This window comes from Chenopodium quinoa, unplaced genomic scaffold (assembly GCF_001683475.1).
Source record: "Chenopodium quinoa cultivar QQ74 unplaced genomic scaffold, ASM168347v1, whole genome shotgun sequence".
Lineage (NCBI taxonomy): Eukaryota > Viridiplantae > Streptophyta > Magnoliopsida > Caryophyllales > Amaranthaceae > Chenopodium > Chenopodium quinoa.
The window spans coordinates 90,179-116,961 of record NW_018742461.1 but is presented as its reverse complement, the minus strand read 5'-3'; the positions used below and the strand labels follow the sequence as shown (position 1 = coordinate 116,961).

Below are 26,783 nucleotides of genomic sequence, written 5' to 3'. Positions count from 1 at the left end.
GCTTGTTTATAATATTGGACCGTACTTGACCGATTGACTGTATATATGTTGATTATTTTTTCTTTGTGTTGAAGTTGAATTATACGTGCGTGTGTGAATTGAATCAAGCATTTTAGTTATGTTGATGAGATTAGTTAAAATTAATTAAAATTTAAGACTTCTACTAAAGTAATACTTCGTTTATATATTGTATAGTGGGTATATATGCTTCCAAAAATGTATTTTATGGTAAAAAAGTAGTACAAGCATTTATACTACAAGTTATATATGGAGTATTTCATAGCATGCATAGTATAGTACTAACCTTAAGTCCTTAATTTGTTAGTATTGAAATGTAAATTTTCCGACCAGCAAGAGGTTTGCCTCTATAAGTCAAACGCAACAACCAAATAAAAAATAAGGTATCCGAAAAGAATAAGTGACATACTTTCTAATTCAAGCTGTATAATAAGGGAAGAAGGGTAAGAGAATCCTCACCCCCAAAGAGGATTAATCCCAAAGCCTCATGATCGCGAGGTACAATCATACATATTTACCACTAGATCAATCACGAGTACTAATTAATGACATATGTACATATTCTTCTGTTAATGAGAGCGATGGATAGGTCAACTGGTTAAAGCTTCCCTCTTGATTTTAAGGGATCCTGAGATTAATAATTCTCATCACCCGCCGTAATATTATGTTAATTCTTTAACCTATTCAATGTGAGATAATTAATTCCGACTCATTTTTCTTAAAAAATATGCGTATCATATATCTAAATAAAGGAATTCTGTTATGACTTGTGAGATATAAGTAGTTACGTTAGTAATAAATGTTGGATAATAAGCCAAAAAAAGTGAAAAGGAAAGAAAGTAGTGGAATAAAAATACGAGAGTATAAATTTATAATAAAAGAGGGAGTAGAAAAGTCAAAGCAGGTTGGTGAGATAAAGATATAGGTTGACCTGTTATTTCCTTGGCGGTTGTCAAAGTATAGTGAGGACTACAAAATTGGCTGCCACATTATTATCTCTTTATTTGTTTAATAATTTGGTACCATTCTTTTTACATTTGTTGGTGAAAAGCTTCCCTTATAATTTGGCAATCCATAATTACAGGGAACTTTGTGAAAGAAGCCACTTTCCTTTGTCACTAAAACTTTAGCATTGTTTAATGTTTATGTGTTATTCTCTGTTGGATTGGGGCCTTAATTAAGGTGTGGGGGGTTACAAGCCGAAAGCTAAATTATTGATTATGAGCAATGTTCACCTTGGGCTCGATCCATAAGGTGGGCGGAGTGATCTATAAACTCATGTATGTATAGTTGTATACTATAATATGAGTACATGACACCCCGTCACATGACATAGTGTTATACTCTTATATGACTATATGAGCGGTAACTAAGCAACCTTCAAATTGAGTTGTATGTACATTGGTAAATAATTGATTATATTTAGAGTTGGACGTGAGTGCACTTAGGAATGCACTTGTGAAAATTAGAAGTGCACTTGTGAAAATTACTCCGTATGAAAGTTCAGAAAATCCCACTGCCAACTATACTAAGCCTTGAGCCCTTAATTGCTAAATGAATCCAAAACTTGGAACTGCAAAATTTTATTAAAACGTATCTTGTTTAGCACAAATTAGATCATCATGAATTGAACAACACTCCCTCCATTTTTTTAAGTGCTCTATTGGAACTTGGCACATATGCCGATATAGAACTTCGACCAACAATATCTTTAATAATTAATAAGCATAGATTTAAACAAGTGTATATTACTCCGAAATAATTTATTTATTGAGACAATTTCAACAAATGCTCACAAACTGATATAGAACTTTGACTAATAATATCTTTACTTATCAATAAGTATAAATTAAAATATGTGTATATTAAAATTTTATTTATTGAAAGTATAATTTTTGTTATGTATAATTTACAAACAATGTTAAATTAGTTAGATTTTCCCGTTCGTTTCCATTTTGAATTACTTGTAATTCATAAATGACATAAAGTCAGGCTCAGGCTCACTTTTACAGTTTTACTTGATTCGACAAATTACCCAGCCACTAATTTCCTGGTTTTGAGAGTAGTTTTGGACTAATGACTCTCTTAGATCGTTGATTGTGAAATTGTGACTTTGAGTGATGTAATCACGGAGTCATGGAGCAGCCATTGATGAAAGAAAACGATTATAGATTAGACAAGGGTCAACCTAAATTCTGCAGGTACTCACATTTTCTTATTCTAATTTAATTCCGTTGACAAACTTAGAAATGAGAATGTTGAATTATATCTCTGTGTTTATGGACTTTAATGGCGGTTCATTATATATATTTTTATCACAATGTATTAAAAATTACAAATTTGATAAACCCTTTTTAATTTACAGGCACGCACTTGCTTCCTTTGAAAGAAAGGCGTTTAATAATCAAAATTCCAACTCATTCTTGTTCTTTAGTCGGTTCAATATGGTTAGTCAATTCTATGTACTTTTGTTGGTCTAATAATCTTTATTAGGTGGGGTTAATCTTAATTTTTCCTAGATTAGCTTCAAGATGTGGGTTTGATTTATAATTTAATATGTCTGTTGACTAATGTTCTTTACATATGCTCAAAACCACCATGTCTGCTGCTGAATTTGGTTTCAATATGCTGCCTTTACCTTATATACGTTCATAAGGCCATAACTTTATTGTGTACTTGAATGTATACGGGCTAATGCACGAGATATATCAAATTTGCTTGGTAAACTAATGATGAAAGTTATTAGAAGCTATTGTTTTTATTTTTTTTAAAAAAAAAAAACCAAAATTTAAGGATTAAGGGGTTAGAACTTAGAATGTTGTGTTGTAAAGTAGGATAATTGACTTTTCTATTATAATCTTGATTGATGTAAAGAGGGAGTTATGGGTAAATGATGTAGACCGAATGTGCTATGAGGTCTTTGGTAACACCTGATGATTATGAGTTTTTAATTAACAAAGTTAATTGTCATCGGCACATAATGAGGTTGTTAATATTGAACTTTTCCTTATTTTTTTCTTTTGGGCAAGAAGAAAGAAGGTTGAGTGGGTATGGCTTGGGCTACCGTGGGAGTGGATTAAACTCGAGGCATGGTATAGGTATTTTCATTCTATGGATGCTTGGGTGGGGGGCGGAAGTGAGGGGATTTTGATATACTAATGGATGAGAATCGAACCTCCTTCGCGGGGGTGGAATGTGAGAGCGTGTACTACTCTATCCCTTCTTGAACCTTTATAAAATTGCAGTTAGTGACCCTCTAGATCATAGTTTAATTTATTTCTTCAGATACTTTATTTATTGAATACAATTACTGATAAAGGAAGGAATTGTACTTAAGGCTGACATATAAAGGAAGGAATTGTACTTAAGGCTGACATATAAAGGTAGAAAGATTGGGAGAGAAAAGCAAGAGCTTACTAGGTCTTGGTAAAATTGTGTTGCAGTTGGTAGTTATAAAGTAGGTATATGGGTGACATATCAGGCCCTTGAATGGATGATCAACAGGTTTTTAAACAGATGCTCTATAATTACAGCATGCATAATGGATAAACAATAATATTTGGGTATCTTGTAGAGTTGCTACAATAGAAACAATTGTGTTCCGTTGCACAGAGCTGAAGGCTCTGTTAGCCTGTCCATATCTTGGTTAAAAATGTCTAATGGAACATGGCGTGTGTGGAAGGGAACATCGTGGATAGTTACCTTTAGTTACAGCTATTGTTGAGTGCTTGTAAAATGGAGTTATGATTTCATATCAGATTGAATTCGTTCTCAAATGCAACAGGCTTCACAGCTGAATGATCAATGATGCATAAACGTTATCATGTTTTTCAAGTCTGTTGACAACTGACATGGACAAAGTATTTGCCTTCCTTTTTCTTTCAATACGTTAGGCTGGTTTATTATGAGCTTGTACTTTGCAAAATTTTGCTTGTTAACACTTTTTTTTTTCGTTTGTGGGATGAGGATTGAGGGGAGGGATTAATGTTGTAAAAAAGATCTTTTTAATCATTAACAATTTTTTGTTACATTTTACATCTATTTAGCCAATCTAGGGATAATTATGCTAACACATACAAACTTGGAAAATATTTTATTCTCTTTTCCTTAGAAGCTACATATTAGTAATTGTTGGTTAGTCTGCTCTTGTTGGGAGTATGATAATGAGGAAGAGCAACAACTATCCATCGATAAAAGGAGGGCTCTCTGCAAGTCTGTAGCTTCATGTCTTTGGAGAATAGAGATAGCATACTCCATAAATCTTGAATCGCATGGCAATGTAATCGGGCCATCACTTGTCACTCCAAACTCTTCTTCGGCCATTCTCAATAACTCTCTAAGAATTTCACTCTGAAGATACTTTAAGGGAATCACAAATCGTCTTCCATCCATTGTATAGACGACAAAGTGACCCTTTTCAGTCTCTGATTTCAGCCAGGAAATCCTTTTTCTGCTGGCTGCTGCTAGCTTCTGCCACTTCTTTGCCATACTGATAAGCTTCTTAGTACTAATCATTTTGTGATTCTTGGAAAGACAGAGGGAAATAGCTATGAAGTTGGAAGTATTAGAATTGATTTTTGGTTTATTTGAGGGAATCAGGGGAGGTGGCTGGCCTTTTATAGACCCTTGTCAATGTAACGGGACTTTACTGTCAATCACTTCACACTGCTTCCTTGCTTTCAAAACCATGTGGATGTTATCTCAAGAAAGTTCTGCCAAGCCTGCATTTGAAAGACATTTGTCAATTATTGATCAAAGTTTTACCTATATTATACAGAAGCTATCTTATGAAATAATGAAGGACTTATTGATGCTAATTGCTAAGTTGTTGCATGACATATTGGACCCTCTGATCTCATCAGGATATCCTATGGTATTATTATTGAATTAAGCAATCAAAATGACTAGGAAGCTCTATCTATTCACAGTTATTAAATTAATTAAAGTAACGACCTTTGTCATCTCATTCATATCCAGGTCAGATATTGGTACATTCCCTTGTATGAAAATAGGAGAATTCTAGAGAAAACCTTACTTTTAACACTATTTTTTTCAAAAGAAAAAAAAAATGGTAATTCTTGGAATAAGATGGAATGATAGCCTAACTTCTAGAGTTTCATCTCTGATGTACTTCAAGTTTATTACTTAGTATAATTTAACAAATGTCACATTGAAAAGCTCTGTTTGTATACATCTTCTTGGATAAAATCACAAGGCAGTTTGATAGGTTCCTCACTTGTCACTCTGAACTCTTCTGCCATGTTTTTAAACTTTAGATATAAGGGGGTCCTTAATTGTTTCTCCTCCATGTTGTTAACAAAGAAGTGACCTTTGTTAGTAATTGCTGTTCGTGAACTAGAAATTCTTCTCCCGCTATTGCTGCTAGCCTTGCCACTAACTAGTCTTTGATGAGCGTCTTAGTAAGGATCATATTCATGATACTAGAACTAGAATAAGGAACTTGTTTGTATTGGGTTTGAAGGAATTGTGGCAAGTGTCCAAGATTTTATTTGCTCTTGTCAAATGCTAGATGTTCATGTTGCCTCTTAAGTTCCATAACAAAGCCATGTGAATGCTGGGCCAAGGCAATCTACCATGCATGTTCTCATGCCTAATATTAGTGTTCTCCGAAGCTATCTTTTTGAAGGTAGTAGGCATGAAACTCTACCACACATGTCAACCCGAGAAGTGATAGATCTTTTCATAAATAATGAATCTAGGACACTTTAGTTTCTTAAGCCACTAGATTTTGTACAAGTTTAAGAGTTAATGGTTAAGATGATCACTAATCTGTAGAATTGTCTCCTTTCTTATGGTTGGTAAACCATGGTTGTAAAGCCAAAAGCACACTTAGGACTTGGCTGTTTTACTGATGTCAAGTGGTTAGTAGACAAATTAGGTACTTAAAAGTGATGATCACTGGGAAGTTATATGAGAACCACACAAATTACATCAAATTTAGGTATGTGGGGTTTTTTCTTTCTTCATTTTTTTTTCCCCCTAGAGTAATTTAGGTACTGTATGCTGTTTACCACGGCTACAGGGCTAAGGTGCATCTTTGTTAGCTATGTCAATATTAACACTGATTTTTTTTTTTTTTTTTTTTTTTTTTTTTTTTTTTTTTTTTTTGCCTCCTATCACACTGAAAAGGAGAAGAATATGGTAGTTCCTTTGTCTGGAATGCTTGGACTATTACGAAATCTTTACACAATCTCAGTATTATTAAATCAATACTGCTGTTTAATTAAATCAACAACAATAAAAGCTATCCATTAACTTGACCAATGATTAGACTGATGTTTTAAATCAACATAATGGGTCACAATTCAAAACAGTAAATGTGTTCATTGATGAAGTTTCTGTGGATTTTCTTACTCCTCTTTTTGATGGTGAAAGTTCATTATGCTAAGGGATTTTATCTTGAAGATTTTGATTGATGTTTCTTTTAACCCTGGCCTTCCTCCATCCTTTTCTTCAATGTGAAATATTTCTGTGAGGAAGGATTCCAACGAACATTAGCTTTTATGAAACATCCAAATTGCTTCTGTTGAGACTAATGAGTTAAGATACCAAAGTTGGTAAAAACCTTTTTTTTAAGGAATATTTTTTTTGGACTTCATCTATTTTTTACTCTTTTTTATTTATTTATTTATTTTTTAATTACAGTACTATATTTTTTTTTATTTTTAATCTTCCATCATGCTTGAAATTGGAATAGCTGAGTCGTACGCAACTCTACTGAACAAGGGGGTGAGGGAACTAATGAGATTCTAAGTGCAAAATTGTCTGATTATGAATAAAATATTTGGTTACATCTGTGACTTGAGCTATGTACAATTCAAGAATATGTTTGTTTCTATTTAGAAGCTACATATAAGTAATTGCTGCTTGGTGTTCTCTTTTTTAAAATCTGTTAATGACGATGAAGAGTGACAGCTAACCAAAGACACAATTAGTGCTTTCTCTAAATCTTCATTTCCTTGTCTTTGGAGAATAGAAATAGCATGTTCATGAAATTGAATCACATGGTAATGTGATAGGTCCATCATTTGACAGTCCAAACTCTTCTTCTGCCATTCTAAAGAGCTCTGTGAGTATCTCACTTTTGAGATATGTCAAGGGAATCATGAACCGTCTTCCATCTGTTGTGTAAACGTCAAAGTGACCCTTATTGGCCACTTTTGCTCTCGGCCAGGAGATTCTTCTTCTGCTGTCTGCTGCTAGCTTCTGCCACTTTCTTGCCATTTTGAGGAGTTTCCTAGTACTAATCATGATTTTGAATCTTGAGAAAAATACTTTGGGGTTTAAGAAATTGAATAAGGAATTGGTTTGTGTTGGTATTTTTGGTTTAAGGAAATTACTAAAGGCAAGGTTTTTATAGCCCCTAGCCAAAGATTTTGTGAAGACTTGGTAGCCAAACCATGTGGATGTTGGACCCAGGAGCTTGGCCAAGCAGGTGGGCTTGTCTAGATTATTAGTTTGCCCTGAAGCCATTATTTTGGTGAGGTAATTTCATAAAGTTTCTAACCTGTGGAGGCCAAAAGAGCCCCTAGATTGTGGATTTCTTTAAATTGTCGAGAATGAGTATGCACTTGTGCTGGACAAGAAATATTTAAGTTTGTCCGATCTGAAATTTTCATTTCCTGTCTCTGTTAAGTGACAAAAGCTACTGCAACCAAGTTGTCGCAATTATAAGTTGATAAAAATTTAATCTATCTAGTTTGAAGTAGATGTTTATGTAGCAAAAATAGTATTGCTAACTTGACAGAATCCAAACTTGGTGAAAGAGCCTTCTCTTGTGGGATTATATTGTTAATTTTGATGTGATTTTTAAAATTAGTGCATTATACTATCAAAACGAGGTGTATTATTTTGATGGATAACTCTGAAATAGGAGTGATATGGATTGATATATTGAATGATGAAAAATATGTTGTATAGAGGTGGTAATTTACGTTTAGCATGATGATTGGTGCTCAATGCTCTCTTGGATCAACACTGACTCACTTTCCCCAATTTTACTTGAATTTTTCTGTTGTTTGACACACTTCATTACAAACTTTGCCATCTAATTTTCCAGCAACCCTATGTCCTTGTAAACGTATGATCTTTTCTAAGAATATCTGAATATTCTATTTTCCACTCTGTGTATCATCATGAGACTCCATGGCTGTTCAAATGATAAGATATTGATGATGCCATTGGTCTTTATTGAGCCATTAGACATCAAACTTTAGTTTGTTGCTGAGGAAGCAAGGTATATTGCAGTTTTCTTTTCTACTGGTATGGCGTTAAAGAGTTTCTTCTGTTTTTGTTATTGCTGAGAAGAATAATATTTTTAGCTTATAGAAATATTTTTAGTTAAAAAGCTGAAAATCTTGTTAAGTGCCTGCAGCATTGCTTGGATGAAATAGCAACATAATATCGTTGGTAAAGATCTAGTGTGAAAGAATTACTAATGTATTGAGCAAAACTAATGGAATGGGATGATTATGCTAAAGTATAATGATAGTTTCTGATTATTGAAAGAGAATATGCTCTTCAATGAAATTTTGGGTCTCTTGATATGAAAATTGGGTATAGGCCGGCTAATTTCTTCTTAAATTAATTTTACTGACGAATTCTGCCTGTGGCTCTTTTTACTCCCCTTCTGGCTACTGATGGACATTCAATCTTAGTGGACTTTCCCTTGTAAATTCCTGTATATATATATATATATTTTTATTTTATAATTTGTACTCCCCTGGATGTGATAGTTTGTTTTTAAGATAGTATATATATATATATATATATATAAAATTTACTTTCTTTTTCCTTTTGCAATCAAGAATTTTTTCTTCTTCTATAAGTATTTTAGGGAGAGGCAAAAGTGACGAGCACAAGAAAATGTTATTCAGAGGCTAACTACTCGTATTTGATTATGAACAAAATTTTCTGTTACATCTGTAATGTATTCTAAATTCTAATCGTAGACTATTTAGGAAATTGTAATAATTTCCCTCGTGCCTTTCTAGAAGCTAGAGATTAAAAGTTGCTGATTGTTGTATCCTTGCTGCATATTTGATGATGATGATGAGGAGCGGCAACTGTTCAAGGACATGATAACTGCTCTCTCCAAATCCTCGTTTGAATGTCTTTGGAGAATAGACATGGCATATTCCATGAAAGTCGAATCACAAGGTAATGTGAGAGGCCCTTCACTTATGAGTCCAAACTCCTCTTCTGCCATCTTAAGCAGCTCTCTAACTATCTCACTCTGAAGATATACCAAGGGAATCATAAACCGTCTTCCATCTGTTGTATATATTACAAAATGACCCTTGGCCACTGCTGGTTTTGGCCATGAAATCCTTCGTCTGCTGGCTGCTGCTAGTTTCTTCCATTTTCTTGCCATGTTGATGAGCTTCTTTGTACTAATCATGTTTTAGATCTTGAGAAAATTAGAGGTGGATTGAAATATGGAGTTTAAGGATGTAGAAACGGACGAGGAAGTTTGTATTTGAGTTGAGGAAACTATGAGAAGTGCACGAGTTTTTATAGCTCCAACCCATAGACATATGGCTCTAATCTTTCTTGTAACAGGCTAATTCTTGATTACAAAAGCATGTGGAGATGGGTCCATGCAACTCTTTCAGGCAGGTGGGCATGTCTTGCTTTAGCTTATTACCCTTAAGAGTAGTTGCCATCAAGTTCCTAAGCCATGTAGGCCAAATAATATTACCTTGTACTGATTAAAGCATTAGTACGTTTTAGTGCTAGCCACTTGTGACTTATGAATGGTTGTTAGAATTGCAACTCTGCGACTGTGTCAATTAAGCAGGTGGGTGTGTCTGGATTTAGTTCACTCTAAAACCAGCATCTGAAGAGCAGTTGTCATCAAGAATCTAAACCACATAGGCCATAAGTTATCTTCTTTAATTAATATTAGATAGTTGCATGTTAGCTACTAAATTGTGGGTGTGGATAACTTAAGAGAGTTCTACTTCTTCCTCTCTTTGTTGAGATTAGATATAAATGATGTCTCCTGTTTTTGTTGTGTGGTGTTTGTTGGAACCTCAAGGGTCCATAGCTTCACAAGAACATGATAATCGTTGCCAGCTGATCAAGGCCCCTCATGCTGGCCTTGAGTCCTAAACCAGAAGTTAGATGCATCATTTTTTTTTTTTTTTTTGTTTTTTTTTTGTTTTTTTTTTTCTCTCTCTCCCTATAGATTGTGTATTATTTGTTGGGGTAAAGGTTTTATTAAATTATATAAGTTCGATTTACTAGATTCTAATTATGTGGAAATTTACTTTGCTGCAACTGAATCTCAGGATATTCAGATTTTAGTTTGATTAAATACTTTACTAGATCCTTTTCTGTGAAGATGAGTACCCATAGAGAATACTTGTCTTGTATGAGTTGTACCATACTTCATCCTCTGAGAAAACAGGAATGAATCGTTGACTGCCATCCTTAGATAAGCCACATGCTTATGAAAATATAGAGATGATGTCTAGGACAAGATCAGCAAATTTCGGATGTCAGGGATATAAATATAACAAGTTTCGTAATTGGTAGCATTAGTTAAGATTGAGAAGTATACAAATTACTTCGTATATAGTAAAGACAATATGATCAATGGCTTCATCTAAGGATGTTTCTTAGTAAATTGTGAACACTTTTGTTGTGTTTGGAGGCTTTTGTGAAACGTTTTCCCTTATATATTGCAACCACTATTTTGTTTCGGCTCTGGTTTCAGTTTAAAGTAGGAAATCCGGAGCACTTAACTAATGTCCTGTATGTTCAGTTGATATTGTCAAGGTTGTATTTTGGATGCATATTTTCAAGATATGGGATTAGTTTTTTCTTCCGGGAGAAGAGGAGGATTGGGGTGGGAATTATATTTAGCAATAAAAAACAAATAGAGATGTTCCAAAAGCGATAATATGTTAAACAAAATCCTCTTTACATCTATCTAACATCTAGGTATCTCATTTTTGGTATAGAAAATGGAAAAGCATATGCTTTTTCTTTCCGCTAACTAGTCTAGAAGCTGTGAATTAGTAAATGCTGGCTATTCTGCTGTTGCTGTAAACACGACAATGATGTTGAGTGGCAGGTATTACTCAAGGACAAGATCAGTGCATTCTCGAACTCCTTGGCTGTATGTCTTTGGAGAATAGAGATGGTGTACTTCATGAAAGTAGAATCACATGGTAATGTAATAGGCCCATCACTTGTCAATCCAAACTCTTCTTCTGCCATTTGAAAGAGCTGTGTAACAATATCGCTCTTGAGAAATGATAAGGGAATCATAAATCGTTCACCATCTATCGTGTAAACGACAAAATGACCCTTCTCTGCAACTTTTGATGCTGGCCATGATATTCTCTTTCTGCTAGCTGCTGCTAGCTTTTGCCACTTTTTTGCCATTTTTATTAGTTTCTTTGAACTGATCATGTTTTCTGAAGTTTGAAAGACTGAGAGTGTGAGATTGAAATATGAATTAGAAGGAGGTAGATACTTGGACAAGTAGTTTGGTTTGAGGGATTTTTGAGAAGTAGCAAGGCTTTATAGCTCTTAGCAAATGACATGATTTTAATGGTGCTTGTCTTTTTTTGGAAGCAAGACCACGTGGATGTTGGTCCTAGAAATCCTGTTAAGCAGGTGGGCACGTTGGATTTGGTTTTGCTTGAACTCCCTTGTGTGATACTAATAAGCTGTTGTGAGTTGGCATATTAAACCCCAAAGTGTTGGTAAGTTGGAAATTCCTTTAGAACCACACAAGTAAATTGTTTTGACAAAACAAAGATAGCCTGTAGATTTTCCCGTCCCCCCCCCCCCTTCCCCCCTCGTCGGGTCGTGCTTGCAATCTTGCATGGATTCTTTTTGCAACTGTACTGCAATGTAGGCCATTGTATTGATAGTCATGTCTCTAGACTAGCAAGTTAACATCGGAAATATGACAAGTGCAGAATAGAGAAATCTGGAAGTCATTCTTTTCTGCGACTGTCCTTGTTTGGTGATCCTTAATAGCAACTATTGATTATTGCCCTTGTCAGCAAACCTTCTTGCTGGCTTGTTCTGCCCATTTGCCAAACTGAAGCTCATCATGTCCGTACAACTATATGCTTTAAACCTGCTTCTCATAAGTTGATCATCATTTAAGGATACGTTGCTCTTAAAGTGGTAAATCTTTACACCTGTTTCGTCCAATCTTACCCATTCAAGACTTACAAAGTCATCCCATTCTACCCAGAACAGATGTTTTGCAGCTCTTGCTTCTTCATTGTCCTGTTATGACAAACTGCTGTTTTCATTGTTACTGGATGTTTTTGTTTTGCGATTAAATTAAAGGGAAGAATGACGTAGAAATGACCCTCATCTCTCAAGGTAACATAAAAAATCGTAGTAGCAAAAAGTGTATTAATCTCACCCCCCTCCAAACTGACACTAGACGAACAATTTTTATGAACTATGCTAAATTGATAAGTGATTCCATCGATTGTTAAAGTGCAAAGTTGGCTAGCTGGATGGGTAACTATTACTCTAATAGAGTCTAGTCTACTAGTAAGTTGTAAGACTGAGGGGCCGTTTAGTTTGTTCGGGGTAAATGAAATGGAATGAACAAGGGGAATGGAAAATAATGGAATGAAAATACCTTATATTCTTTATGTTGTTTGTTTTAAACAAAGGGAAACAATCCCACCACCACACAACCACCAATTAATTCACTTTCCACCTTAGAAACATGCCCCTCGCCGGCAGCTGCACAGCCCCTCGCACAGCACCGCCCACAACCTTTCCTCTCCCTCCTCTGACCGAGCATTCTCCTCCCACCGACCACCGCAACCACAATCCTCCTCTCTTTCTCTCCCTTCCACGCAACCACAATCCTCCTCTCTTTCTCCTCCTTCCACGCAACTGCAACCTCCCTCTCTTCCGCCGGATCGAACCCAAGCCCACGACCCAAACCACCAGCGAAAATCAGCGGCCATGGTTCTAAAAACCAATTGGTTTCGAAGGTGGGGAAGGGTCGATTAGGGTTTTTGATGGTGGGGTATTGGGCGGCTGGGGGATTTCCGGCGAAGGGTTAGGTATTAGGCGGTGCGACGAGGGATGGCCAAGATTAGGGAATGTCTTCGAGGGGTAGGTGGTGGAGGGAGGGCCGGCTAGGGGTGGGGGAGGCGCGGCGAAGGGTAGGTGGTGGTGCGGTTTTCCGGTGATGTGTGTAGGTAGGAGGGTGGTGGTATGGTGGTGTGGTGGTGGCCTAGGAATGGAATGGAAATACCTTGGGGAGGTGGGAAATGAACTTGGAGGGATTTGGGGGAATGAAGGGGGAAAGGGGAAATGGAAAAGTGGCCTAACAAACAACAACAAAGGGAATGATTCCTGTTGATTCCCATTTCTTTTGATGAATACCCCCAACCAAATGCCCCCCCTGAGCTTATACTTCAGTAAGTAGTAGGTGTCATTTTTTATGTAGTCTGATTATAGTATACATGTTCTGTTAACTGCTTCTGTGCAACGTCACAACTCAAATCTTTATGTTCTTGCTGTTCTACTGCTGTTAGCTACAATGAACTGAAGGGATTACTTGAAAGTTTGTTTGTAATACTTTATAAAAGTTTAATTCAATTCACCTCTTCAATCTCTTTCAAACTTCCTTTTATTCCAGATATTTTTTGGTCTCTTCTTATCAAAATTTAGCCTATTCCATCCTTTGTTAATAAATGACAGTTCCTGTAAAAAGGTAAACAAGAACAAATTGCTAATATTACGAGACTGTTGTTTTAATAATATCTGCAGGAAGTTCCATTAACTCTATCTAGGTAAAATTACATAGTATTGTTCTATACAAAAAAGGAGAAAGGAAATTGTCTTAGAAACTACTGATAAGCAATTGTTGTGTGGTTTGTGTTTGATGTTCATATGACAATGATGAGTATCTACAGCTAACTAAGGATGTAATCAGTGCCTTCTCCAATTCTTCAGCTGCATGTCGTTGGATCATAGAGATTGCATACTCCATGAAACTCGAATCACAAGGCAGCTTAATTGGCCCTGTACTTGCAACCCTGAACTCTTCCTCTGCCATTCTTAAGAGCTCTCTGAAAATCTCACTCTTAAGACATGTCAAAGGAATCATAAACCACCTACCATCTGTTGTATAGACAACAAAATGGCCTTTATCAGCCAGTGTTCTTGGCCAGGAAATTCTTCTTCTACTAGCAACTGCCATCTTTTGCCACTTTCGTGCCAGTTGAATAAGCTTCTTGGTACTTATCATGTTTTGTTTTCTGTAACAGTGGAAGAGAAAGACCTGGTGTTTTTAGAATCAGAAAATTATGTAAGGAAGTGCTAATGTCTGGTTGAAGGAAAGAAATTCTGTGAAGTTGTTGTAGTGCTTGTTGAAGGAATGAGGCATGATGGATTTTTATAGCTCCAATCCAAGGGCATATCATTTCTTCTAAAAAACAGAACCATGTGAAACTTCAGGTGGGCATGTTTACTTTGTTTGGCTTAGAGCTATCATTAGAATGATCTGAGAACATGTAGGCCAAGTGTGAACCACTCCATGTAGGCCAATTCTTCCTATCAACCACTGCAATATGGAACATAAAATAGATAATCCAAGAAGGAACTACTCTAGACCACTACAAGGTGGAGCATTATACAGATAATCTAGGAACAAAGTAACATGGATTGCTTGGATTATCATGGCAGTGATGGTGCATACAGTGAAACTTGGCTTTGTTTTCGATATGATAGTAATTAGTATTGTCAATCCTGTGGTTCATGTAGGTGAGCATTGCCAAACGTTTGAAAGGTCAGCTATTAGATCTGGTATTCTGATATGACAACAGGACTAAAACTCTAGGTTTGCAGCACTAGTACCTTGTACCGTATCAGAGTACTGCATACTACCTCATAGTATCCATCTGTGCTGCATTATACTAAGAATCAGCTGGAGCTGAGCTTAAGGCTAACAATTAATTCATCCCCTTATTATGCTCTCACATCTCACCTGCTATGATAGCAGATTTGTATTACAATTAAGATTATGGATAGGTTTTTTCCAGTTATTTGCTGACGAGTTCTGATTTCTGAAGTTATATATGCTGGATGAAATGTATCACCTATAAACAAACTTTAGTCTTGGACGTTTGACATCCGAAGATCCAAATGGACTTTAGGGTGAAAATTTTTCTTTTTGAAATGTATGTATCAACTAATGACCTTTAATTTTCTTATTTAAAATTTAAAAAATATACTTATATTTTTTTATACTGATTTTCTGCAAGGTTACAAATAACAAATTTTTTGACTGCATTTGCCTCTCGGTTGCTGTAAATTCATAGTTTTTAGGACAGACTTTCTGTGCCATGTAAGGTGTGCTGAACAATTACTAAATGAAAGCCGCTGTTATTATGTCATATACTGCTTGAATTGACCAGAACAGGGTCACTGGTTTAACTGTATTGTTTGTTCATTTGTTAAGCCTAGTACTATTTGATGTTCTTGTAACTGGAAACCGCTTTCTTTTTCATTGAATATTTTTCCTTCATTCTACGATTCTATAATAAGCTGACTCAGTCGGATGCCAAATATTTTTATAGAGAATAATTTATGTTGATTGCTAAGTTTATATTGTTCATTGAAGATTATTACTCATGTAGATGTCAGATGGTCTATTAGTAATCAGCATAACATATGTAAATGCTTTTGCATTGCAGTTAGCATCACAGAAAGGAGGATATATGATGCAGAAATCATCTGTCATTCAGTTCAACTTTACCACTTCAATTTAAACATTTTCCTTTCCTGTAAGTATTTGTTTTGTTTTTATTAAGCAAGATCATTTCCATTTTATACCATGATAAGATAAAGGAACTGTGCTAAACTGACAAGATTGTTTGATTTGAACGCATGAAATTTCTATTAATCTCTCAGTAATTTTGTACAACTATTTGTATCTACAAAAAGAGGAAATTTTCCTAGAAACTACAGATAAACAATTGTTGATTGGTTTGTTCTTGTTGGTCATTTGACAATGATGAGTATCTGCAATTTGCGAAGGACATGATCAATGCCCTCTCCAAGTCCTCAGTTACGTGTCTTTGGATCATGGAGATCGCATACTCCAAGAAACTCGAGTCACAAGGCAACATGATTGGCCCCGTACTTGACACTCCAAACTCTTCCTCAGCAATTCTAAAGAGCTCTCTGAAAATCTCGTTGTTAAGGTATGCCAAAGGAATTACAAATCGCCTCTTATCACTTGAGTAAACAACAAAATGACCCTTCTCTACTACTGATTTTGACCAAGAAATCCTCCTCCTGCTGGCAGCTGCTAATCTTTGCCATTTCTTTGCCATTTTGATAAGCTTCTTATTACTGATCATTTTTTTTTGGGTATTCTGCTAAAGAATTTTAAGGAGAGAATTTTTCGACAGTAAGAAGATTGGAATGTTATGAGTAATTTAGCAGTTTGGTTAAGAAATACTTTGGAGAATGATCAAGTTTTATAGCTCCAAACTAGAGACAATTCATTTCAATGTGGGTCTGCCATTTTTTCATTCTTTTGAAACAAGTTCATGTGGATATTCATGGCCGTGTCTGGGTTACTTTTCTATTTGGCATTCATTTTGACAAATCTCGGAATGCGTAGGACCAAAGATGTAATTTGATAATTGATACAAGCCTGTTGACAGCAAATTAATTAGATTATCGACGCTATCGTAGTTCAGAGTGGATACTGCTTTGTTTGGGCTCATCATGTATTCACACTACCAAGCACTTACCAACTAATTAAATGCAGATGTTTAGTTGGCATGTGCATCAGAGAACAGCACAATTATGCAGATTAGATATTGGATTAGAGAAAAAGCAGAACCATTCAAATTATGATTCTATAATCTAATTGACTGGCTTAGAAGAGGTTCATATTAATTATCAAGAGACATCTTTGGGCTACATGTTTTGGGATCATCCAAAGCAACAATAACCTAATCACATGGTTTTGCTTCAAAATCATGAAATAAAGGCTGTCACCAATGAAGTGATTTGTCTTCAGCTTGAAGCTATAAAATCTGCCCATTCCCTCAACACTTTCCAATCAACTCAACTGCTAAATACCTCATACTCATCTATTCCCTCATCTTTGAAACAAAATCTCTTCTTACACTCTTAAAAGTTTAAAAAAGAAAAAAAATATCAATATGATTAGCACAAAGAAGCTCCTCAAGATGGCAAGAAAGTGGCAAAAGATAGCAGCCGCAAGCAGGAAGAGGATCTCCTGGCCTCAATTGCTGGCTGATAAGGGTCACTTTGTTGTCTACACAACAGATGGAAAAAGATTTACCATTCCTTTGGCTTATCTCAAAAGTGAGATTTTCATAGAGCTTTTCAGAATAGCTGAGGAAGAGTTTGGATTAACAAGTTCAGGGCCAATTACAGTGCCTTGTGATTCGAATTTCATGGAGTACGTGATCTCTATGATCCAAAGACGTGTAGCTGTAGATTTAGAAAAGGCGTTGATCATGTCATTAGCCAGCTGCAGATACTCATCATTGTCACATGAACATCAAGAACAAACTAAGGCACACGTACTTATTTGCAGTTTCTAGAAAAAATTGTCTCCTCTTTCGTATATATTGTAGATTATAGAAAATTATTGTAGGCATGTAACAGAATTTTTTCGTAGAAATTTAATGAGAGTTTAGATTGAAATCATTCAAATCAAACAACTTTTCCATTGTATCAATGCTCCCTTCTCTTTTACTTATTCATGTTGCATGGTATTGATCAATTTGGTCACAAAGGAATAGCCTATGTATTTTTCTCTAATTGAAGGGGTCATGTTTCGCATCATGTTGTTTGATGAAGTAACGTTTAACATAACCAAGAGTTTGAGCGACATAAGTAAATTAGCTTTACTGTATATGCATGGTCTGGTAGCTGGGTTGACAGGAATGTATAGGAGGATATTTGCATGTTGGCTAATAATACTTCAAGTACTTGTCACATGCTTTTGGTTCAATTTGAACCCTACTTACAGCCAAACAAGAAACAACCATAAATGTTACTACTATCTTTACTCTATTTGGCCACAAAACTTTGTCAAATTCAAAGTGTATATAATTTCAAAGTTTATCGATTTGTAAATAAAAATTAGGACATATATTAAACAGTATTTCATAAAAGTATTAATATACTTTGTAAAATAGAATTTCATAATATGATCTAGGTGGAAAATGCCATCAGATGACCAGAAAGTTTTATGAGCAGATTATTAACTTGATTCAATTTACCTAGTACATTCACCCATTTATGAAGAACAGAACAACCTCTAGGATATTAGGTATCCGGGAAAGGAGTGGTATACGTATATACATATGAGTCCCTAGGTCATTGTAAGTGGGAGGTTCATTGGTGAGTTTTTACCCCTTTAAATAAAGCATAAGAGAGTGTTAAGGAAAATTGTTGATGTATCCCGGAAGTAAAGTTCAATAAAGGCGCTTTTCTTTATGGAATATTCAAATGTTTGTACTCTTTCTATATACTTTGCTTTTGCCTATTGACCCTGTTGGCGTGGATGTCAACTAGTTTAGTTGGTAAAGAGTTGGAGATAGTACTCTAAACTTGGAATTTTCCTTTTCAGGTTCTTGTGTATTTAGCAAAAATTATTATTATTGGCTTGCAATCACCAATAGTAGTTGAGCTTCTTATTTTGATTTCCTTTCTTATCCAAATTATTTTCTCCTCCACAAGGATATGGTATTGATCACTACGTTATTTTAGTTTTCACAAAATGAAATTCCCTTAGATTGTACTTGGTAGTAGTTGTTGTTGTTCTTGTTAGCATTTGTACCATGCATCATAAAGAGCCCGAGAAAGTAGGATGTTGTCAATGGTAAAACAATAAATTTGGATAAGTTATCTAAAAATTTTCATCATCTATCTAGGTGAAATTGTACATGTTTGTTACAAATTAAAAGAGAACAAAATTGGTTTCTAGAAACTACAAATAAGTAATTGTTGATTGCTTTGTTCTTGATGTTGTAACAATGATGAGTATTTGCAGTTAGCCAAGGACATGATCAATGCCTTCTCCAAGTCTTCAGCTACACGTCTTTGAATCATGGAGATTGCATACTCCATGAAATTTGAATCACAAGGTAGCATAATTGGCCCTGAACTTGCTACTCCAAACTCTTCTTCAGCGATTTTGAACAGCTCTCTGAAGATTTCGGATTTTTTTTCCAAAGTAAGCTTTATTATAAAACTATTTTGTAAAGTAGACTCGTGACCAAACTATTTACCAAACTAAACTTCTAGGGTAAAATGCTGTCTCACACAGCGTATTATACCCTGTTTAGGCTGTTTTTCTTAAAAAAAAAATTCAATGTGTAAAACGCTGTCTCAAACGTTTTACATGTTGACTTTTTTTTTTAAAAACAATTTCGTAATTTGTAATTTTTTTTATTTATTTTAAAATTAAAAAGTACGAAATTTAAAAAAAAAAAGTCAACATGTAAAAAAGTCGGACATTGTTTTACACTTTGATTTTTTTTTTTTTTAACCAGGGTATAAAACGTTGTCCAATGTTTCGCCCTAGAAGCTTTGTTTGGTAAATAATTTGACGGCTATTTTACCAAATGTCACTGAGTAGTTTTAAAATTCACTAAATGCCATCAAGTTTTTCAAAATTCACCAAATGCCACTAAGCTTAAGTACAATACCACCAAATGTCATTTCAACCCCACCACTTGACACATGTCAACTTCTGATTGGTCTGTTTTAAAAAAAAAAAAAACCAAACCCCAGCCTCCACCCCAGCAGCTACCAGCCCAGCCATGCCGCCGGTCCCCGAAAGGTATGTCGGCGGCCGCCGGCCCCCTCCCTTTCCCCTCCTCTTCCCCCGTCGCGCGAGTGATTGCTGGTCGTCTAACTCATCTTATTTTAAAAACGAAAATGAATTCGGGATACAGATCTCAACTTGAAGACCTCAACAAAACTGTCTCAGCCATCAAGAATGTGCTCCTTGATGCTGACTCCAAGCGTGAACTCTCCCACGCAACACGAGGCTATATCGAGGACCTCAAGCTGCTGTTTATGATGCTGATGATCTGTTCGATGAGTTCTTCACTCTTGCTGAGCTCAAGCTGCTTGATGCCAACAGGGATGATAAATTCCTTAGAAAGGTACGCCGCTTTTTTTCTGATAAGAAAAGGGAGGTGAGTCAAGCTCATAGGATGTCTCGTCAGGTTAAGGACGTTAAGAAGCAGTTGGATACTATTGTTAGTAACCATCACAAATTTGGGCTTAGTGTGGACTATAATCCTATTTGTAGAAGGAGGGAGGAAACTTGCTCCTACGTGAATACAGGGGATATTATTGGGAGGGAGGATGATAAAAAGGTTGTCATTAATATGTTGTCAAGTCCGAGCGGTGTTCATGATAGTATTCGTTTTGTGACTATTGTTGGAGTTGGAGGATTGGGTAAAACTGCTCTTGCCAGTTTGTGTATAACGGTGAAAGGGTTGTAGCAGAGTTTTCGGATTCCAATTTGAGGTTGTGGGTTTGTGTGTCTGATCAAGATGGAGAGCAATTTGATGTCAAGGTTATTCTTTGCAAAATTCTAGAATTAGTTTCTGGTAAAAGGCCTGACGATACCTCCTCAATGGAGTTGGTGCAAAAGCAATTTCAAGAGCAGTTAAGAGGAAAGAAGTACTTGCTTGTTCTTGATGATGTATGGAATGAAGATTGTGAGAAATGGCGTAATCTGTGTAGGTTCTTAACGCTGGGTCAACAGGGTAGTCGGATTGTGGTGACTACACGTTCGGAGATGACTGCAAAGATTATTGGAGAAAAACATACGCACAAGCTGCATGGTTTATCTGAAGAGAATTCGCGGCTCTTGTTCGAGTCTGTAGCATTTGATAAAGGGGAACACGAGCACGCAAGTCATCTTGAATTAGTTGAAATTGGGAAGAAGATTGTTGAAAAATGCTACAATATCCCGCTTGCTATAAAGGCGGTAGGAAGCCTTCTATTTGGGCAGCCTGTGAATAAGTGGCAGACATTTGAGCACAGCGGATTTGCTGGAATTGGAAAAGGTGATAATGAAATTATGTCTATACTAAAACTTAGTTATCACAACCTTAGACCCTCTTTGAAGAATTGTTTTAGCTATTGTGCACTGTTTCCCAAAGATTATAGACTCGAAAGGAAGGAGTTGATTAGCCTTTGGATAGCACAAGGCTACATTGTGTCGCTGGACAGAGATCAAAGCATAGAAGATGCAGCAGAGGAGCATTTCATGATTTTGGTACGCAGATGTTTCTTTCAGGATGTAGAGAAGGATAGATATGGTGACATTGAGTACGTGAAAATGCATGACTTGATGCATGATGTTGCTCTAGAAGTGGGGAGGGAGGAAATAGGCATTGGGAGTTCTAATACAACCAAATTGGGTGATAAAGTTCGTCATGTGTATTTTGGTCGTGGTACCTTTTCACAAAATTACTCATTGAAGAGTAAGATCCGTTCGTTTATTTCATCATGGGCATGGGGTGAATTAGGTTATCCGGTGAATGCACATATTGACAGTTGGATGTGTGTAAGGGTGTTGGTTTTGCGGGGTCCGGGTATAGTACGGTTGCCTGATTCAATTGGTAAGCTACTGCATTTAAGGTATCTTGACCTTTCTTTTAATTGTAATTTAGAGGGACTATCTGATTCTATTAGTAGACTACATAACTTGCAGACATTAGATTTAAGTTATTGCATACAATTGACGGAGTTGCCAAAAAAATTTAGCGAATTGATAAAACTTAGGCATTTGGATTTAGCTAATTGTAATTTGACTGGTATGCCTTGCATGGATAAATGGACTAATCTTAGATGCTTGAATATAAGTTTGCCTTCGGGCATGGGTAAGTTGACTAATCTTAGGGTGCTACCATTGTTTGTGGTGGGTATGGAAAAGAGAGTTTCAACAGAGGAGCAATGTATGGGAGAGCTCAAAGACCTTAAACCCCTGACCAACTTGAAAGGTGGCATAATGATCAAAATCGGCAAGTTTTACAAGAATGATGGAGGAGAAGAGTATTTGAAGGGTTTGAAATATCTCACTGAGGTTCATATAATGTTTGTTGACAATGCTGATGAAGATGATGGATGTTTAGAGTGGGAAGATGTGATGGAAAAGCTAGAGCCACCTTCAAATCTCAAGATATTCAGCTTGTGGAGATACATGGGTACGACAATTCCAAGGTGGGGTAGAGCACTGGATAACTGGGCACTCTCCCTCCCACTTCTTGTCGAGATCTGGTTTTATCGTTGTATCAACTTGGAGCAATTACCATCGTTGAGGAAACTGCGTAATCTGAAATCACTGAGACTTGAATCTCTACATAAGCTGGAATATATGGAGAATACAAGCAGCAACAATGCCAATGAAGGAGAAGATTTTACGACATTCTTCCCCTCCCTTGAGTCACTCTACATTAACGATCTCGGTAGTTTGAAAGGATGGTGGAGGGAGGAGGAGTTGGTAGAGGATGAGGATGATGATGAGCGTATCTTGAGGAGTAGCTTCACATTTCCTCGTCTCTCCACAGTGGTTGTCATTGGGTGCCCTAAGTTAACTTCGTCTCAAAGAAAGATGATGACTGTTTTGGAATTCACAAGGTGACGTCATATTAAGGGAGCTGCTTATAGATGACGTGGGTCTTCTCAACTTAATAAACTCTCCGGTCAATGAACTCCACATATGCGGGAATAAGAAGGTGGAGAGTTTATCAGAAATATGGGGATGTATTCCGGAAATACAAATACACTTCTTACCTAAGAAGCCTTCGAATTTTTGATTGCTCAAATTTGAGGAGACTTGGAAGAAGGGGGTTGGAGCATCTCACTGCCTTGGAGTCATTTGATTTTGAAGACAATGATTAACTTAGCTTCTCTGAAGACTAGGACGATGATGACGGCATGCCTTGGAAATCCCTCCAACACTGTCTCCGTTCCCTGTCTATTGAATATTGCGAGGCCATTAAATCACTTCCTGAATCAATGCGGAACCTCGCCTCCCTTCAGAACCTTGAGATAGTTGGATGCTAGAAGAAAGATGCAAAGAACCAGATGGGGAGGACTGGCCCAAGATTCAACGCATCCCTAACATTAAAATTAGATGAGTAGGTGCGCTCCAATCCATTCATTCTGCGTTAAGACAGATTGCCATATATATTTTCACTCTCAATTTCTATTTTGTGTGTTCCTCTGCCCACGGTTTCTTTTTTTTTTTGTTTTTTTCCTCTGCCTCCGGGTGCCATCTCAAACTTTCCTTTTAATTTATTTTAGAACTTAACATAATGCAAAATTCTACCTAGTCTATCCTTATCTTGAATCAATCACATTCCAGTACGTTTATTAGCATTCACAGCAAACTAGTTTACAAAATTTTGTCTAATACAATAATCTGTGATCCTTTTTTAACTTGTAGGAGGTCATAATTGCTCTGCTAGTTGTGCTGGTTATTTGTTGTCTTACTTATTATCAGCTAGCATAGCCATTTTGTCATTTTTATTTTGCCCCCCACCTTTAGGTATCAACTCACTTTTCTGTTCAGTTAATGTAGTATTAGCCATTGTTTTTCATTGATCCATCTACTTCTATATGTTTTTTCAACAAGATTTTATCTGGTATGGTTATGTGTTTGCTTTCTAATATATACTGGACTAGAGAAATCCTGGTAGTGCTTGTGTGCACACCTGATTGATGACTAGATTGCAGCTCCAGGGTCATTGTTGCTGGTTCGATTGTAAAATAAATTCTGAAAATTCATTGTGAAAACTAGGTGAACATTCTGCCATGTCTTATTTTAAGAAGCCTAAATATAATTTGCAGCATTAGGTTAGTAAATGCTTGGTTTTTTTGCAAAAAAAGGACTCTCACTAACATTTCACCTCTGACACTTAACATCGAGCTGTGACTATTCATGCTATGTTCAAGATATTGAAGTACGTTTTGATTTCTAGAAGCTTCTCCTATCATTTTGTGATTAACTGATAGTTGTTGAGAGGGTGATAATTCAATGCTATTAAATAATAAGATTAGAAAAAATAATTGATAAATGTACACATCTCAAATTCTCAAAGAGAAAGTGTCCTGTTGATTGGGATTTAATTTGGTTGTGCACTGATGAACAAGTTTGGAGTAACCTGAAATCAAGTTTTCCTGTCTGGCTTACTAGGTAAGTGAGCTAAAATGGGGGTTGCAGTGATTCTTGATTAGTCCGGTCGCATACATGTTAGAGTATCGTACCTACTGCAATTTGTTTTATCAGTCTCAAAGTTTATATGCTTGGTGATCATTGTATTAACCCCTTTCCCTTGTATCTGCAGTTAATTCTTGACGAGGACCTATGATAAGGGTGGAGTAGTCAATGTCGTTCTGAGCAAGCCTAGCCTTTCGTTCTTCTGAACAAGTATGGCTTAGAATATCCTGATTCTTATAAAAAAAAATTTTGCTCCACCAGTACCTAGTATATTTATACAAAACATGATGCAAAATTTTTAATTCAAGGTAAAGATTGCGAACTTTTTATTTGCAGCATCTGCGAACTTGTCTTTGTTTTTTGCAATTTAATGGTACTTAAAGTTTTTTATTCCTATGGTAATTCGTAATTGTGTAGAACTTGAGCTGAGCTTGCTGTGTGATAGGAACTGTAAAAATATATAAAATTCCCTATCATATATTTAGTTCTTTTTTGTGGTGTGTAGATAGGGTGGTTCAACTCAAAGCACAAGCATGTGCATGTTATAAATTAAAGTCATTCAAATATGGAAAATGCGAATGTCTTTTTATGTTGACATTTTACCTATGTTGCTTGAAATATTCTATTTATTGTTTCTTTTTTCTTTATTTCTTCAAATTTTTTTAAATATTTTTGTTATGCAATATTTGAGTCTTTGACACTTCTAATAGATTGAAAATCTACTCTGTGTAAATTTTCTAAAATTGTTGGCTATTTCTCTGTTTTACATTTCTAGAAAATGTCAAATGCCAAAATGAAGTGAAGGGGGAAATTAATTCCATGGCAAAACTGTTAAAATTGAACAATTTTTCTGGATCTTCATCACCTTTAATTTCTAAGAATAATTGTAGTATATGTTTTGTACAAAAAAGGGGAACAGAAAATTTTAATTTCCCTAGAAACTACATACAAACTGTGGATTAGTTTGTTCTTGACATCTATGTGACAGTGATGAGTAACTGCAGCTAGCTAAGGACATGATTACTGCGTTCTTCAAGCCGTCTGCTACACATCTTTGAATCATAGAGATCACATACTCCATTAATTTTGAATCACAAGGCAGTGTAATTGGCCCTGAACTTGTAACTCCAAATTCTTCCTCGGCTATTCTAAGGAGCTCTATGAAAAGCTCACTCTTCAAATATGTTAAAGGAATCATAAATTGTCTACCATCAGTTGTGTAGACTACAAAATGACCCTCATTAGCCACTGGTAGTGGCCAGGAGATCCTTTTCCTGCTAGCGGCTGCTATTTTTTGCCACTTTTTTGCCATCTTGATAAGCTTCTCTGTGCTGATCATGTTGGGAATTTTGAGAAGACAATGAGAGAATTTCGAAGATGAGAAGGTTTTGAAATCAAATTAAACAAGGAATTTAGCAGTTCTTAGTTGGGATGAGTTATGGAAATGGTTAGGTTTTATAGCTTCAACTTTAGATATTTCAAATTATTGGTGGCTAGACTTGTTCTCATAATTTGGATGCTAAACCATGTGGCTATGGTCTTGTTGCTTTGAATTATCTGGTTATTTCAAAACATGTAGTCCAAAGATGTCTCTTGATATTATTGATGTAAGCCTCTTCAGCCACTCAAATAAATTTTTAGTGTGTTTAGAATTGGTGGTTGTACACTCTTACCCTTTTTTGAGTTATCTTCAATTGCTTTATATATTATACTCCCTCTGTCCCCAAATAAAACTCTCGTTTGGCTTTTGCACAAGTTTTTATGTCGGTGAATGTAATAAGAAGATAGTGGGGTTTGGTTGATTAAAGGTAAAATTAAAAAACAAGATAATGGGGTTTAGTTAATTTAAAGTGAATTAATAAATTGTTAAAGGTGAAATGAGACCTTTATTTAGAGACAAGGGTGAAATGAGACTTTTATTTGGGGACGGTATCTAATTAATCTGCATGGTTGTAGTGTACTAGGCATTGATCTTTTTTATACCGTGCAAGATATACTGCTAACCTACTAAAACTGAGATTACTTCTGTAATACGAAGTATATCATAATGTAAAGCTATATCTGACAATGAATGAGGGTTGCTTGTCACGCTCTGACTAATTCCCTTAGTCTTTTGCACGCGGCCTACTAGAGTCACCACCCGTTAGACTACTAGTCAAGGCTCCCAATTGCTTAGCAAAGCTAAATATTGATGTTGCTAGTTAAGTGTGGTTTGCTTGGAAAGCACAAGTGAGAATATATGAGAAAGCTTTAAGGAAGAAGGCTTTTTATAAATGCTTGAGAGAATACAAGTGTTTGTACATGAGCAAGAATGGGTGGGAGGTTTCCTATTTATAGGCACCACCCCTTTCTAGAGTGTTCTAACCTAGATGCTTCCTAACCTCCTCAAATGGAGGGGGTTCTAGAGAACTCTATACACTTTCTAATATTCTAGAACCATCTACAAAGTTCTAGCATCTCAATTATGTACAAGTTGTCCCTAGAGGCTTCTAGAGACCTC

General features: G+C 36.0%; 2 protein-coding genes and 1 long non-coding RNA gene across 5 annotated transcripts; 2 read left to right on the top strand and 1 right to left on the bottom strand.

Moving 5' to 3' along the window:
• Nucleotides 1-1,959: 1,959 nt before the first annotated feature.
• LOC110718469 lies at nucleotides 1,960-19,375 on the top strand. Of its 2 annotated transcripts, none has more exons than XR_002510918.1 (4): nucleotides 1,960-2,219; nucleotides 2,384-2,465; nucleotides 15,738-15,827; nucleotides 19,088-19,375. It is a non-coding gene; the product is annotated as an uncharacterized LOC110718469 (long non-coding RNA). The 2 variants fall into 2 exon arrangements; XR_002510919.1 differs by lacking the exon at nucleotides 19,088-19,375 and adding an exon at nucleotides 16,081-16,166.
• LOC110718468 (auxin-responsive protein SAUR64-like) lies at nucleotides 12,516-14,499 on the bottom strand. The gene has a single exon (XM_021897296.1). The coding sequence runs from the start codon at nucleotides 14,288-14,290 to the stop codon at nucleotides 13,883-13,885; it is 408 nt and encodes a 135-aa protein (XP_021752988.1). The 5' UTR covers nucleotides 14,291-14,499; the 3' UTR covers nucleotides 12,516-13,882.
• A 150-nt stretch (nucleotides 19,376-19,525) lies between the features above and the next one.
• LOC110718467 (putative disease resistance protein RGA4) lies at nucleotides 19,526-24,530 on the top strand. 2 transcript variants are annotated; one of them, XM_021897295.1, is made up of 3 exons: nucleotides 19,526-22,054; nucleotides 22,088-23,205; nucleotides 24,411-24,530. In XM_021897295.1, the coding sequence occupies exons 1-2, from the start codon at nucleotides 20,687-20,689 to the stop codon at nucleotides 22,700-22,702; spliced, it is 1,983 nt and encodes a 660-aa protein (XP_021752987.1). In that variant the 5' UTR covers nucleotides 19,526-20,686; the 3' UTR covers nucleotides 22,703-23,205; nucleotides 24,411-24,530. The 2 variants fall into 2 exon arrangements, with proteins under 2 accessions (XP_021752987.1, XP_021752986.1); XM_021897294.1 differs by having other exon boundaries at nucleotides 19,526-23,205.
• Nucleotides 24,531-26,783: the final 2,253 nt, after the last annotated feature.

Excerpts from the sequence above, each read along its gene's own strand:
- LOC110718467 (XM_021897294.1), top strand. The coding sequence starts at position 20,687 with ATGGAGTTGGTGCAAAAGCAATTTCAAGAGCAGTTAAGAGGAAAGAAG.
- LOC110718468 (XM_021897296.1), bottom strand. The coding sequence starts at position 14,290 with ATGATAAGTACCAAGAAGCTTATTCAACTGGCACGAAAGTGGCAAAAG.